Raw genomic sequence first — 15,377 nt, 5'->3', positions numbered from 1 at the left:
CAAATGCTGGAAAATGGGACTAGATTAGTTTAGGATATCTAGTTGGCATGGATGAGTGAGACCGAAGGGTCTGTTTCTGTGCTGGACCTCTCTATGACTCTGTGCAGCACAGGCAGATCATAACATACAAAGATCACAGGGTGACAGACCAGAATGAGGTACACAAAATTACAACGGCAAAGAAAGTGCACAAAGCAAGATCAACATTAGATTTTAAATTTGAGAGGTCCATTCAGAAGTCTAATAACAGCAAGTAAGAGGCTGTCCTTGAATCTTTTTGTGCATGTGTTTAAGCTTATGTATCTTGTCACTGAAGGAAGAGGTTGGAAGAGATTATAACTAAGATTCTGAGGGAACTTTAGTGATGTTGGCTGCCTTTCGATGGCAGCGAGAAGTATAGATGGAATCCATGGATCCATGGTTTGCGTGATGGACTGGGTTGTGCTCACAACTTTCTGTAGTTTCTTAGAGTTCTGGGTAGAGCAGTTACCGTGCCAGACCATTGGTGCATCTGTAGAAATTGGTGAGGATCCTTATGGACATGTTGAATTTCCTTAGCCTCCTGAGGAGGTGGAGGCGTTGCTGTGCCTTGTTGACGATCGCATCAACATGGGTGGTCCAGGACAGCTTGTTGGTTATTGTCACTCCTAGGAACTTGACACTCTTCACTCTCCCCACATCAGTTCCATTGATGTTGATGCGGGCTTGCCCTCCTCCTTGCTTCCTGAAGCCAATGGTCAGGTTTTTCAGTTTTGTTGACAGTGAGGGAAAGATTGTTATCATTGCACCACATTATCAAGCACTCTATCTCTTTGCAAGGTTTGTGAAGATTTATAGCTCAGGTTGAAGTTTAGGGTGTAGGTTTGATCGCTGAGCTGTAGGTTTGATATCCAGACGTTTCATTACCTGGCTAGGTAACATCATCAGTGGCGACCTCCAAGTGAAGCGAAGCTGTTGTCCCCTGCTTTCTATTAATGTTTGTCCTGGATGGGGATCCTGGGGTTTGTGGTGATGACATTTCCTGTTTGTTTTCTGAGGGGTTGATAGATTGTATCGAGATCTATGTGTTTGGCATAAAGTTCACCAAGGAGGAAAAAACCGACAACAAACTCGCATTTCTGGACGTCACAGTCGAAAGAAAGGACAACGGAGAACTACAAACCTGCGTATACAGAAAACCGACAAACACTGACCAAATACTTAACTACACCAGCAACCATCCCAACACACACAAACAAAGCTGTATCAGAACACTATTCCAACCAGCTACCACACACTGCAGCACAGACGAACTTCAGAAAACAGAGGAGGACCACCTATACAACGTATTCAAGAAGAATGGATACTCAAAAGATACAGTGCGCAGATTCCTCAAGAACAAACCACGACAAGCAGACCAAACACAACCAGAAACCCTAACCACCTTACCATACATCAAAGAAGTTTCAGAAATGACAGCCAGACTACTAAGACCCCTCAGAATCCTCGTAGCACACAAACCCACCAACACTCTCAAACAAAAACTAACAAACTTAAAAGACCCAGTACAACCCATGGACAAATCCAACGTTATCTACAAAATTCCATACAAGGACTGCCAATAACATTACGTAGGACAAACAGGAAGAAAGTTAGCCACCAGGATACACGAACACCAGCTAGCCACAAAAAGACACGACCTCCTCTCCCTCGTAGCCCTACACATGGCTGATAAAAACCACCATTTCGACTGGGACAGCACATCTATTCTGGGACAGGCTAAGCAAAGACATGCCAGAGAATTCCTAGGGGCCTGGCACTCCAACCACAACGCCATAAACAAACACATAGATCTAGATGCCATCTATCAACCCCTCAGAAAACGAACAGGAAATGACATCACCACAAACCCCAGGAACCCCATCCAGGACAAACATATAAATAGAAAGCAGGAGTCAACAGCGTTGCTTCACTTGGAGGTCGCCACTGATGATGTTACCTAGCCAGGTAATGAAACGTCTGGATATCAAACCTACAGCTCAGCGAGCAAACCTACACCCTAAACTCTATCTCTTTCCTGTATTCTGGTTCGTCATTGTTTGACATCTGGCCTACAACATTTAAGTCAGTTCTTTGAACAGCTGGCTCCTGTTTTCTTTCAACAGAGATCTATTACATCTAAATATGCAAAATGGAGATCAAATTTGCTTAATTATCATTGAGAATTAGGAGGGTACATTTGGAAAGTTGGATTGGATTTTTACCCTTTTAACAACAAGTTAAAGGAAGTATGGGTGTCTCAATGTTGAGAGTGTAGTGCTGGAAAAGCACAGCAGGTCAGGCAGCATCCGAGGAGCAGGAGAATCGACGTTTTGGGCATAAACCCTTCATCAGATTCTTCGGATGCTGCCTGACCTGCTGTGCTCTTCCAGCACTACACTCTCGACTCTGATCTCCAGCATCTGCAGTCCTCACTTTCTCCTCCCTGGGTATCTAAATGCTTTGATGATTGTCCGTATTTTCTCTGATAATCATTCAAGCTGTGAGTGCTGATGTAGGTGAAATTTTCTGCAAGCCATTACTAAGCCCAAGCACAAGGAGCAGAATTGACTTCTCATTTGAAATGACTAGATTACTAAGTCACTCGTTGTCAGCAGCCGCTCTTGCCTGTCAATTTAGTTGCTTCATACAGCTGGGCTGAATCCGTTCCTTAAATCCATATCCTGTCAGGAATGTTATCAATACCCGTAATTTCCCTCACGGCTGAAGACACAGATTCTTTCAACTTTTCAGAACCTACCCCAGCCTCAGATTATGGATGGAATTTCTTCCTGGAGTGTGGGAGGTTGCAGCCACAAGTTGGCTAATTTGTGCACCACCAATATCTATTCTTCTCAATGTCTTGGATATAAATTGGGACATAAACTGTTTATTTCAGTGGAATTTGCCTTAAATTGGCCAAGCCAGTGCAAAAGAATGAGGAATTAAAAGCTCAAGTTGCATGCTGTTCAAGTTGTGTTCCTGTGATCTTTTGCACTTGGGTTAAAAACATTGTGGTAGTGGCCAGCCATGGTCTGGCCATGTCTCCAGATCATTGTAATCCGTTTCCACTTATGTGCATTTGCAGGCTTTCGAAGATACCCCGAAAATTATACTTCCTTTTAGGCATGAATAGGCACTTTTTATAAGTTTTCTGCATCAAATATTTAATCTGCTAAGAACCTGACTGCTATACATCAGTAAGACTGCTTCATAATTGTGTGTAACTTCTTAAAATCATTTTCAATTATTTGGAAAAATGTTACTCCCATGTGTTGGGCTCGGCATTCTGACTGAAAATGCTTAGAATTTTTTGTGGCAAATCCATTTTCAGCCAGGTGGGAGTTAATGGTTTTCCTATTTCATTTTGCCATGAGAATTTGTGAGGTCCAGAGTCAATGTTGAAGGCTCCCAGAACAGCTCCCTTCCAACTGTAGCCACAGTGCTGCCATCTCTGGATTAAGTCAGGAATGAAGGTTGTCTCTGGAACATTGTTTGTCGGGTAAGATTCCATGAAAGTGCCTATATCAGATGGTTGTTTGACCCATTGTGGACAGCCCTTACAATTTTGGCACAAACCCTGCATTTAACTGAGGAGGGATTGGCAGGGCTTTGTCTGCCATTGTTGTTTCTGATGTCTGGATCGATGCCACGTTGTCATAGAGTTATGCAGCATGGAAACAGACCCTTTGGTCCAACTTGTCCGGGCCAACCAGATATCCCAATCTCACCTAATGGCATTGATCAGCATTTGACCCATATCCCTCCAAACCCTTCACATTCATATACCATTCCAGATGACTTTTAATTGCTGAAATTGTACCAGCCTCCACCACTTCCTATGGCAGCTCATTCCATACACACACCACCCTCTGCATGAAAAAGTTACCTGTCTGTCATAGAGTCATAGAAATGTACAGCACAGAAACAGACCCTTCAGTCCAACTTGTCCATGTTGACCAGATATCCCAACCAAATCTAGTCCCACCTGTCAGTGCCCAGTCCATAACCTATGCCTTCTAGTTTTAGACTTCCCCCACTATAGGAAAACAACCTTGGATATTCACCCTATCCATGTCCGTCATGATTTTATAAATCATCATATAAATAGTTTATTCCTTTTCTCATTTTTCATCTTGTTACATGAATGCAGATACTTCCCAAAGTGCAGATTGAGATCCCAAGATTGAAAGTTTGGGAAGTGCAGTGTTATTGTTACATATGATCTCTAAAACAGACCTTTTCCTTACGTTACTCAGTTTGCAATTGACACTGTGTTTCTTGTTGCTTTTTTCTGGTGTAGTTTCAGATTTCAAGCTTCTGCAGTATTTGCTTTCAACCTCCATTTCTTCCAGTTTATCTTGGACTAGTTAATATCACCCAATGTTATTGTATTAGAGTCATAGAGCTGTACAACATGGAACACTGCTCCTCGGATGCTGCCTGAACTGCTATGCTCTTCCAGCACCACTAATCCAGAATCTGGTTTCCAGCATCTGCAGTCATTGTTTTTACCATGGAAACAGACCCCTTGGTTCAACCATGCTGACTAGATATCCTGAATTAATATAGTTTTATTTGTCGGCATTTGGCCCATATCCCACTAAACCTATAAATTCTGTGTCTTACAATTGTGTCCTCCACAACCACCTGATGGAAGAGCGGCGCTCCGAAAGCTAGTGCTTCCAATTAAACCTGTTGGACCATAACTTGGTGTTGTGTGATTTTTAACTTTGTTCCACCTCAGTCCAACGCAGGCATCTCCAAATCATTCCTATTCATATATCCATCCACATGCCTTTTAAATGTTGTAGTTTTGGCAGCTCATTCCATAAACGCATCATCCTCTGCATGAAAAGTTGCCCCTTAGGTCCTCTTTAAATCATTCGGCTCTCACCTTAAACCTATGCCCTCTAGTTTTGGACCAACCTGGGAAAAAGACCTTGGCTATTCACCCTACCCATGCACTTCATGATGTTATAAACTTCTACAAGGTCACCCCTCAGCTTGTGATGCTCCAGGGAAAGTAACCCCAGCCTACTCAGTCTCTCCCTATAGCTCAAACTATCCAATTCTGGTAGCATCCTTGTGAATGATATCCTTCCCATAGGAGGGAGACTAGGATTGCATGCAATACTCCAAAAGTGGCCTAATTAATGTCCTGTACAACTTCAACATGACCTCCCAACTCCTATACTCAATGCATTGGCCAATGGAAGCACGCATACCAAAAACCTTCTTCACTATTGTATATACCTGCAACTCCACTTTTGAGGAGCTATGAACCTTCACTCCAAGCTCTTTGTTCAGTAACATTTCCCAGGACCATGTCATTAAGTATATACATCCCGCTTTAATTTGCATTTCCAAAATGTAGCACCTCGCATTAATCTAAATTAAACACTGTCTTCTATTTCTCGGCCCATCTGATCAAGGTCATGTAGTCTTTGAATTGTTTGCAGACCTTCCCTGTTTATTTCAACTCCAATGTTTGAAAGCTTGGAATAAATCTGGTTGATTTTTGAAATGCTATTACCCTTTTTCAGCTTTGGTCATTTTTTTTTCACTATTAAGTCTGAACATCTGTCGTCCTCCTTAATTCTTGTAGTCACAAACCTCTCAGCTACCCCCAAGACAGTCCCTTACTCCACCAGAAGGCACTGTTCTCTCGGCTACTCTTCTCTGAGCCATTGTCCCTGTCTTTAAAAATAATTATAAAAATATAAATGCATGCCAGTCCTGGGCCAGTTTATGTTCAGGTTATATTAAAGACATTAGCTGAAGTTAGTAATTGTGACTAGCAACAGCAGCCATGTTACAAACATTTGTAAGAATGTGAATCTTGATTTGTTCCAACATAAGAGAACCTAACAGAGCTCTGTTCGTAGCCAGTATGTTTTAAATATCTTGAGGGTTTGAGCATCTTATTGCAATACTTTTTCCAGCATGTTATGAAATGCGTTAGTGATTCAACAGGCTCATCTTTCCCAGTACACAATGGAAATTGGAGATGGAACAGAGCTTTGGGATATCACCTTGAGGTTGTAAAGGATGTTGGTGAGACCTCCTGTTTACAGGAAGGATATTATTAAACTGGAGAGGGTTCAGCAAAGACTTAACAGGATATTGCTGGAAATGGAGGGTTTGCGTACATATATAGGGGAATCTCAATTATCCGAATACCAATTATCCGAAAATCGGATTATCTGAAGGAGATCTGGAGGTCCTGACAGAAACATGACATCAAAGATGTGTTTCCAACTTTTGTTTACAGTGATTAAAAAGGCACCGTCTCCAAATGACTGACCTCACGCCCTCTCTCTCTCCCCACACTTGCCCTGGAATTCTACACGGGGGTTACACTCACCCCTCCGCTACCCAGGAATAATCTCTCCAATATTGTCCTGTACAGGGCAAACCCCAGTAAGAAGTTTTTTGTGTGTGTGTGTGTGTGTCTGTGCACTATTTGGAGACTTACCCCACAGAGGCAGCAGCAGCACTCTTGTTGTTGATGTACAGTCCAGATGCCCCAGAGAGGGGTGGGGTGGACGAGAGGGGTGGCGGGGGCTGTGTTGGGGGCAGGGGCTCGCCCGCTTTGTGATGGGGGGGGCGGGTTTGGACCAGGTCGGTGGGCAGGGTTGGGGGCAGGATGCGGTGTTGCATGGAGTTGGGGGTGGGGGAGGGGGTTGGGAGCGAGGGGTAGGTTTTGCACAGAGTTGGGGTGGGGGGAGGGGGTTGCTGGTGGGGGGTAGATTTTGCACGGAGTTGGGGGCAGGGCCTCGCGTGCTGTGTGCTGCCTTGTCTCCTGAACGGGGAGCAGACTTTAAAAACTCCGAGCCCCAGAGCAAAGGCATTTAATTGATTTTCCGAATAATCGATTATCCGAATAATCGATTATCCGAACGAAATAGTGCCCGCCCATCTCGTTCGGATAATCGAGTTTCTACTGTATAGACTGGAAAGCCTGGGATTATTTTCACTGGAGTGTTGGTGGTTGAGGGGTGACCTTGTTGACATTTATGAAGTCATGAGGGAAGTAGATGAAGTGAATGATAAGGGTCTTTTCCTTAGGGTGGGGGAGTTCATAACGAGAGGGCATATTTTTAAGATGAGAGGAGAAGGTTATGCAAAGAATTTGAGGGGCAACATTTTTTACACAGGCAGTGTTTCACGTGTGGCATGACCTGCCAGAGAAAGTGGTGGATGGAGGTAGAGTCAAAGAGGCCTACGACACATAAGCAGGCCTTTCAGCCCAACCTGCCTATGTTGCCCAGTTTTCACAATTAAACTAGGCCCATTTGCCTGCATTTGGTCCATATCACTCCAATCCTATCCCATCTATGTACCTGTCTAAAAGGTACACTTACAACATTTAAAAGACATTTGGATGATTACATGAATAGGAAAGATTTGGAGGGATATAGGCCAGGAACTGGCAGGTGGGACTAGTTTGGTTTGGGAACATTGTCGGCGTGGACTGGTTGGACTAAAAGGTCTGTTTCCCTGCTGTATGATCTATGATTATCTGACTCCAGAATCATTCTGTCACTTTTGTGTTGCCGTGCATGTGATGTTCCCTGTACTTACGCATCAAAATCTTTCTTGACAAATCCCCTGGACTTCAAGAGATAACTTCATATCACGGTAGATATGACCAGTTACCCTAGTGCATGGAGGTTTTATTTGTTTTGTTCATGTTTAGATATCAACCAGAACAAAGTTTTACTTGATTAAAATATTCAATCACAGGATTATGTCAGAGTCTAAAGATTGTTTGAGATCAATGTTCGCTTCTGAGCAATTAAATTTCAAAACACATGCGTAAACAGCCTTAGTATCACTTGAATAATTGATGACACTGCAGTAGTAAAAGTATTTTTCTTTTAATTTTGTGCCACAGCATTTGTTTTGTATTTATATATTGTAAATACAAAGTGGTAAGCAAAAGCTATGGTGCATCCAGCCTATGTATATTTCAGTGGGGTTAATGCAAATACTTGCTTGTTACTCATGGTGTGCTCCAAGTTTTGAGATATTTCAAACTAGTTAACTATTACTGAATTAACAAAAAGAGATACAGCAAGTGAAATTGTGTACTTTTGAAAGTAGTTGTTTTGATCTGTATTAAAACTTTTAATTTTCATTCACTGTCTTTATCAGAATTGTCTAAGTATTACAGATCTATGTTTAACAACAAATTAGGAGTCTTACTGGCCAGTCCAAGTTTGCTCTTCTAAAGCTGAAGAAAGAGATTGAAAATCTTTGAAGTTAAAGTTATTGTTTCTGATTTACTAATTCAAATCAATGCTGTAAGTTATCGAATACCCTTCCCAAATTCCTCACATGTTCCTTCCTTTACTCTTCCTTGTTAAAATCTGGAATTAAGAATCTACGGATGACCCTGAAGCCATTATCAATTGTCATGAAAAACCCATTTGGTTCTCTAATGTCCTTAAAGGAAGGAAACCTGCCATCCTTACCTGGTCTGGCCTACATGTGACTACAGACCCACAGCAATGTGGTTGACTCTTAACTGCCTTTTGGCAATTCGAGATGAGTAATAAATATTGACTTGGCTAACAATTCCCACATCCTGTGAACGAATTAAAAAGAAATACACCAAATGAGATCCCATGGACAATCATTTAAATGGCCAAACAGTGCCAAGGTCAGGTGTCCATTGGCGCATTAAGTCAATCATTATGCTTTCCATGTGTCTACAACAGCAAAAATAATTTACATTTTTTAAGTGAGGTGAGAGTGATAGCCATTGATATCGAGGCTACATTTGACCAAGACTGGCATCAAGGAGCTCTAGCTAAACTGGAATCAGTGGGTATGAGGGGGTAAACTTGCAGCTGGTCAGAGTCATACCTGATACATAGGAAGATGGTCGTGGTTGTTGGGGGCCAGTCATCTCAGCTCCAGTACATCTCTGCAGGAGTTCCTTAGGGTAGTGTCCCAGGCTCAACCATCTTCAACTGCTTCATCAAAGACCTTCCCTCCATCATAAGGTCAGAAGTGGGGATGTTTGGCGATTGTGCAATGTTCATCATTCGCGGCTCCTCAGATACTGAAGCAGTCCATGTTTTCAATGCAACAAGATCTGGACAAAATCGAGGCTTGGGCTGACAAGTGGTATGTAACATTTGTGCCACACAAATGCCAGGCAATGACCATCACCAATAAGAGATGATGTAACCACTGCCTCAAGACATTCAATAGTGTTACCATCGCTGAATCCATCATTATCAACATTCTGGGCGTAACCTTTGACCAGAAACTCAGCTGGACCTGTCACATGAACACAGCAGATACGAGACCAGGTCAGAGGCTAGGAATACTGCAATAACTCACCTTCTGACTTCCCAAAGCCTATCCAGCATCTACAAGGCACATGTCAGGCATGTGATGGAATATACCCCATTTGCCTGGATGAGTGCAGATCCAACAACATTCAAGAAGCTTGACACCATCCAAGACAGAGCAGCCTGCTTTATTAACGCCACATGCACAAACATCCACTCCCTCCACCACCAACACTCAGTAGTAGCAGTGTGTACTATCTACAAGAAACAGTGCAGAAATTCATCAAAGATCCTGAGACAGCATCTTCCACACTTAACACCACTTCCATCCACCATTCACCATCTTGACTTGGAAATATATCGCCGTTCCTTCACTGTTGCTGGGTCAGAATCCTGGAATTCCCTCCCTAAGGGCATTGTGGGTCAACCTACAGCAGGTGGACTGCAGCAGCTCTTAAAAGCAGCTCAGCACCACCTTCTCAAGGGCAACTAGAGACGTGTAACACATGCTGGCCCAGCCAGCAATGCCCACATCCCATGAGTGACTAAAAGAAGTTACAAAACAAGTTTACATTGGATGAATACTTCTGGAAAGATTTTGCTTATTTGTTTTGAAAGTTCAAGTATGTATTTTAACATGATTACCCCTTCTTGTTACTTATCTGAATTTATTGTAAGTCTGCTCTACTGCATTGCCTTTCTGTTTCAGACCGGTGAGAGTTTTCTGGTTGTGCTTTCTTTATTGCTGCTGTGAGTGCACTGCCAATCATTCCAAATTAGTATGTCAAAGGCCTAGTGGAAGTGGAAATGTGAGGAGAATGTTTGTAGGTTGGAAGTAAACCAGCTGTAGCTCTGTACTGTGTTTAATTTGACTGAGTAAGATTGCTGAACAAATAAAATAATCCATTGAGCAGCAATATAAACCTTATCTTTGGATGAGATTCCAAAGTTTGTTTTAGAGAGATTATCCTATTTTAAATATTTTGAGTATGTTATTGTGGCGAACAGGTCGAGAGAGTTGAATAAATTCTTCTCTTTCTACTCCTGAGGGTGAATATAACAGAATTTACATTTTTGAAATGGTGTGCTTTTCAGTTCAGTATATACTTGACCAGATGTCAATCTAGGAAGAAGCAAGATTACTTTACTGTTTAATTTTCATAGAATCCCTACAGAGTAGAAGCAGGCCATTCGGTCCATCGAGTCCACACCAACCCTTTGAACAGCATCCTACCCAGACCCACCCCTTCCCTGTAACCCTGCTAACCCTCCTAGCTGCACATCCCTGGACACTATGGGGCAATTTAGCATGGCCAATCGACTCAACCTGCACATCTTTGGACTGTGGGAGGAAACTGGAGCACTTGGAGGAAACCCATGCAGACACAGGGAGTGCAAACTCCACAGAGACAATCACCTGCGGGTGGGATCGAACCTAGGTCCCCGGCGCTGTGTGGCAGCAGTGCTAACCACTGCGCTGCCGAAGGATTATCTCATTCCCAGAGACATTTGAAGCTCACATTTGAGATGATGAATTTTAATGTCTAGGCAACTACCCCATCGATAGCCTTTCCTTTGTGGTAGACTTGTGATGGCCAGTTTTGGTGATTTCAATGCATCTATACTCCTTTTGCCATGATATTTAGACATTCCTTTATAATTTCCTTTTAGATCAGCTGACTTTGGCCCTTTTAAAGTGTTGCAACTCATTCCTAACTGTTTTCTCTCAAAGCAAAGTTAGAGGCTTTTAAATTAATGAGATTTAAAGATTAACAATCTGGACTTTATATCTTTATCTCATACCAGCTTGCATATTTATTACAACATAGAAATAAATTACTGCAGATGCTGGAAACCTAAAATAAAAGCACAAGATTCCAGACATACTCAGCATATTAGGAACATTTCTTGACAGGAAAAAACAATATTTATGTTTTAGGTCAATCTGAATGTGTGATGGAAGGTGATTGACCTGAATTATTAACATTTTTTTCAAGCTTGCTGATGTGAATAAAATGAACAGCCCAGTATTGGACGTTCTGTTCTGGCATTGTGCTCAGTGCAGGCAGCTTCTAGTCCATTGTTTCCAACTGACAAAACATTTCAAATTAACCAGTGAATCTTCCATTATCCTCAATTATGTGCTGGCCCAGACTTGCTTTTCCCACCAGAAGTAGATTGCAAAGGCACCTACCATTTGCTGGTGTTACACCACTCCGAATAAGCTCAGTCTTTCATATGACAGAATCATCGAACCTCTACTGTGTGGAAAGAGGCCATTTGGCCCAACACGTCCACGCTGACCCCCTGAAGAGTATCCCACCCAGACCATTCCCCTGACTAATGCAATTTAGTGAGGAATCTCAACACTGACGAGGGAGGTAGTCCTTGAAGTAACTCCACAAAGGTCAGTATCTCGTTGCCAAGTCACCCTTTATTTACATGTGCATAGTACATGACACTGCTCCAGCTAGCTCAGAGCCCAGCTCCTAGAGTGACAGAACTCCTAACACTGCTGTTTATACCTGTCAGCCAGGGCTCCCTGATTGGATCCCATTATCACCCCCATCAGGGAACTCATATCCTATGAGATCCACCTGGCTGTTCTCATTCTAATCACTACAGCTCTGTCATTGAGTGCCACCTCTAGTAGCCCTTGCTTGGATGTTCATTGCAAGAGGAATTCAATTATGCATCTTTCACAGTTATAAACACCCACCTTCCTTCACTGCATTGAACACCATATGTAATTTATCAGCAATAAGCAGGTAGCAGGGCTACATCGTACTCCTTTCCTTCTAATGCAAGTGTTCCTTCATTCACATCTGAATGTAATGAGGACTCAGTAAGACTCAGATGGTAGGTATTTCAGTGCCAGTGCTAGTACTTCTCCCCCCACCACCATTAAGGAACCCCTTCTGAAACATGTATTCCAAATGAAGGTACGTTCTAGTTTCTTAAATAATGCATAACCAACCTCAAAGCATCACTACAAATTATTAGGAAACTACCAGAGTATAGGAACTGGGAGGCTGGTGGATGTGGGTACCATTACAACATTTGAAAGACGTTTGGATACCTATATGAATAGGAAAGGATTGAAGGGACATAGGCCAGTAGCAAGCAAGTGGGATTAGTTTAGCTTGGGATGACAGTAGGCTTGGAGTGGTTGGAACAAAGGGTTTTTTCATAGAGTCATACAGCACAGAAACAGACCTTTGGTCTCTGCACTGTATGGCTTTATGACAATAGCACCTGCAGCACAGTGGCTCAGTGACTAGCATTGCTGCCTCATAGTGCCCAGGACCCTGGTTCAATTCCAGCCTCTGGCGACTGTCTGTGTGGAGTTTGCACATTCTCCCCGTGTCTGTATGGGTTTTCTCTGGGTGCTCCGGTTTCCTTCCACAGTCCAAAGATGTGCAGGTCAGGTGAATTGGCCACACTAAATTGCCCATAGTGTTAGGGTCGTCAGTGGGGGAGTTGCGTTTTTGGAACTGGTCCTCCTGGGAGCAGATGCGGCGGAGTCGAAGGAATTGGGAGAATGGGATGGCGTTTTTACAGGGGGCAGGATGGGAGGAGGTGTAGTCCAGGTAGTTGTGGGAGTCGGTCGGTTTGTAGTAGATGTCCGTGTTGATTCGGTCGCCTGAGATGGAAATAGAAAGGTCGAGGAAGGGGAGGGAGGAATCTGAGACTGTCCAGGTGAATTTGAGGTCGGGGTGGAAGGTGTTGGTGAAGTGGATGAACTGTTCAACTTCCTCGTGGGAGGAAGCCACCCAGATGGCCTCCTTCTTCAAGGACCGCAATTTCCCCCCCGACGTGGTCGACGATGCCCTCCACCGCATCTCTTCCAGTTCCCGCTCCTCCGCCCTTGAACCCCGCCCCTCCAACCGCCACCAGGACAGAACCCCACTGGTCCTCACCTACCACCCCACAAATCTCCATGTACAGCACATCATCCGCCGTCATTTCCACTACCTCCAAACGGACCCCACCACCAAGGATATATTTCCCTCCCCTCCCCTATCAGCATTCCGTAAAGACCACTCCCTCCGTGACTCCCTCGTCAGATCCACACCCCCCACCAACCCAACCTCCACTCCCGGCACCTTCCCCTGCAACCGCAGGAGGTGCAAGACTTGCGCCCACACCTCCCCCCTCACCTCCCTCCAAGGCCCCAAAGGAAACTTCCATATCCACCACAGATTCACCTGCACCTCCACACATATCATCTATTGCATCCTCTGCACCCGATGTGGCCTCCTCTATATTGGGGAGACAGGCCGGCTACTTGCGGAGCGTTTCAGAGAACACCTCTGGGACACCCGGACCAACCAACCCAACCACCCTGTAGCTCAACATTTCAATTCCCCCTCCCACTCCACCAAGGATATGCAGGTCTTTGGACTCCTCCATCGTCAGACCACAACAAAACGACGGTTGGAGGAAGAACGCCTCATCTTCCGCCTAGGAACCCTCCAACCACAAGGGATGAACTCGGATTTCACCAGTTTCCTCATTTCCCCTCCCCCCATCCTGTCTCAGTCAAATCCATCAAATTCAGCACCGCCTTCCTAAACTGAGATCTTCTTCCCGACCTCTCCGCCCCCACCCCAATCTGACCTATCACCCTCACCTTGACCTCTTTCCACCTATCACATTTCCGACGCCCCTCCCCCAAGTCCCTCCTCCCTACCTTTTATCTTAGCCTGCTGGACAAACTTTCCCCATTCCTGAAGAAGGGCTTATGCCCGAAACGTCGATTCTCCTGTTCCCTGGATTCTGCCTGACCTGCTGCGCTTTTCCAGCAACACATTTCCTGCCCATAGTGTTAGGTGAATTAGTCAGGAGTAAATATAGGGTAGGGGAATGGGTTGCTCTTCGGAGGTTTGGTGTGGACTTGTTAGACCGAAGGGCCTGTTTCCATACTGTAGGCAATCTAATCTAATTTAGATAAAGCACTGTGAATCTTTTAGTCACAGTTATTTTTAGTAAATGTTTTTTGTCACTGGCAGGAATGATCTGGTGCGGGACAAGGAACATCTATTCAAAGGAATTGAGAAATGATCTTCAAAGAGTTGCCTTGGTTGTTTGGGGAACAAATGTTATATGTCAGCAAATGAACGAATTGAGTTTATGCCAAATGGGGAATATGCTAGGAGGACTGTTTGGAACTTGGCTCAGATCTTTATTCAAATGAAGATGTCCCTCTCTAACTGCATCTACGGAACCCAGCTATTCTGTGAATGAAGTGTAGCCTTCTCAAATATTGCTGATGTGTTATGGTGATCTCACCCTGCTTCAGCATGCAGGTAGGAAGACTTGTTTTTAAGGAAGTTGTTGCAGAATTTGTTCACGTTGCACATTGCCATCTCTGAGAAAAGCCTTTTGATACTTCACAGGAAGTCATTTGATTTCCAAATCCAGAAAAATCCCAGGGACACAGAATTCTTGTGTTTCTAGCTCAGAAGCTTTTTACAGCATTCAGAACTTTCGCCACCTCTAGTTCCTCAGACACAATGACAATGGCCAACCACCCGTGTTCATGTAATATTTTCAGTGTGGTAGGATGGTCAAAGTAGCTTCACGGGTGTGTTGCGCGATTTTGACACAGCTGAAGAAAATGACACTAGAGGAGACTGATAGCTTACTCTAAGTGGTGTATTTTAATTAGCATCTAAAAAGCATGAGAGAGAAGTAGGAAGACAAAGAGATTTATTGAGGGAATTTCAAAGGCTGATGGATTCATTATCAGTGGTGTGGTGACCATAATTTCAAATGTAACTGAGGTCGCGATTGGAGCAGTTCATTGTTCTTTTCGTGATTTCAGCTCAAGAAGGCTAAAGTGGAAGGAAATAGCAAAGTCAGGTAGGGATTTGAACACGGATTTTAGGGTTTTAAATTGGAAACATTTTGGACCTTAAGCCAATAAATCAGGAAGCAAAGGAGCAATGAATAGACGACTGATTTTTGGGTGATCTCAAGTAAGGTCACAAAAAAATCATCCTAAGAGTTTTTTGGGCTTCAGGGTTCAGAACGTCTTTTTTTAGTTTG

General features: G+C 43.7%; 1 protein-coding gene across 6 annotated transcripts in view; it reads left to right on the top strand.

Annotated features, from left to right (window-relative positions):
- Positions 1-15,377, top strand: part of ldah (lipid droplet associated hydrolase) — a 272,745-nt gene that overhangs the window by 14,186 nt on the left and 243,182 nt on the right. The window contains exon 1 of one of the 6 annotated variants that reach the window (XM_087977365.1): positions 14,506-14,635. The exons of the other annotated variants lie outside the window; for them this stretch is intronic. Coding sequence (XP_087833491.1) covers positions 14,599-14,635 — 37 coding nt within the window. The 5' untranslated portion in view covers positions 14,506-14,598. Of the gene's footprint in view, positions 1-14,505; positions 14,636-15,377 lie in introns of those variants that run through there. 6 annotated transcript variants of the gene reach the window in all.

Source organism: Chiloscyllium plagiosum, unplaced genomic scaffold (assembly GCF_037043375.1).
Source record: "Chiloscyllium plagiosum isolate Xiang-an unplaced genomic scaffold, Cpla_swu_hap1 HiC_scaffold_3, whole genome shotgun sequence".
Lineage (NCBI taxonomy): Eukaryota > Metazoa > Chordata > Chondrichthyes > Orectolobiformes > Hemiscylliidae > Chiloscyllium > Chiloscyllium plagiosum.
Note: the sequence above shows the minus strand (reverse complement) of the source record. Positions and strands in the feature narration are given on the sequence as shown.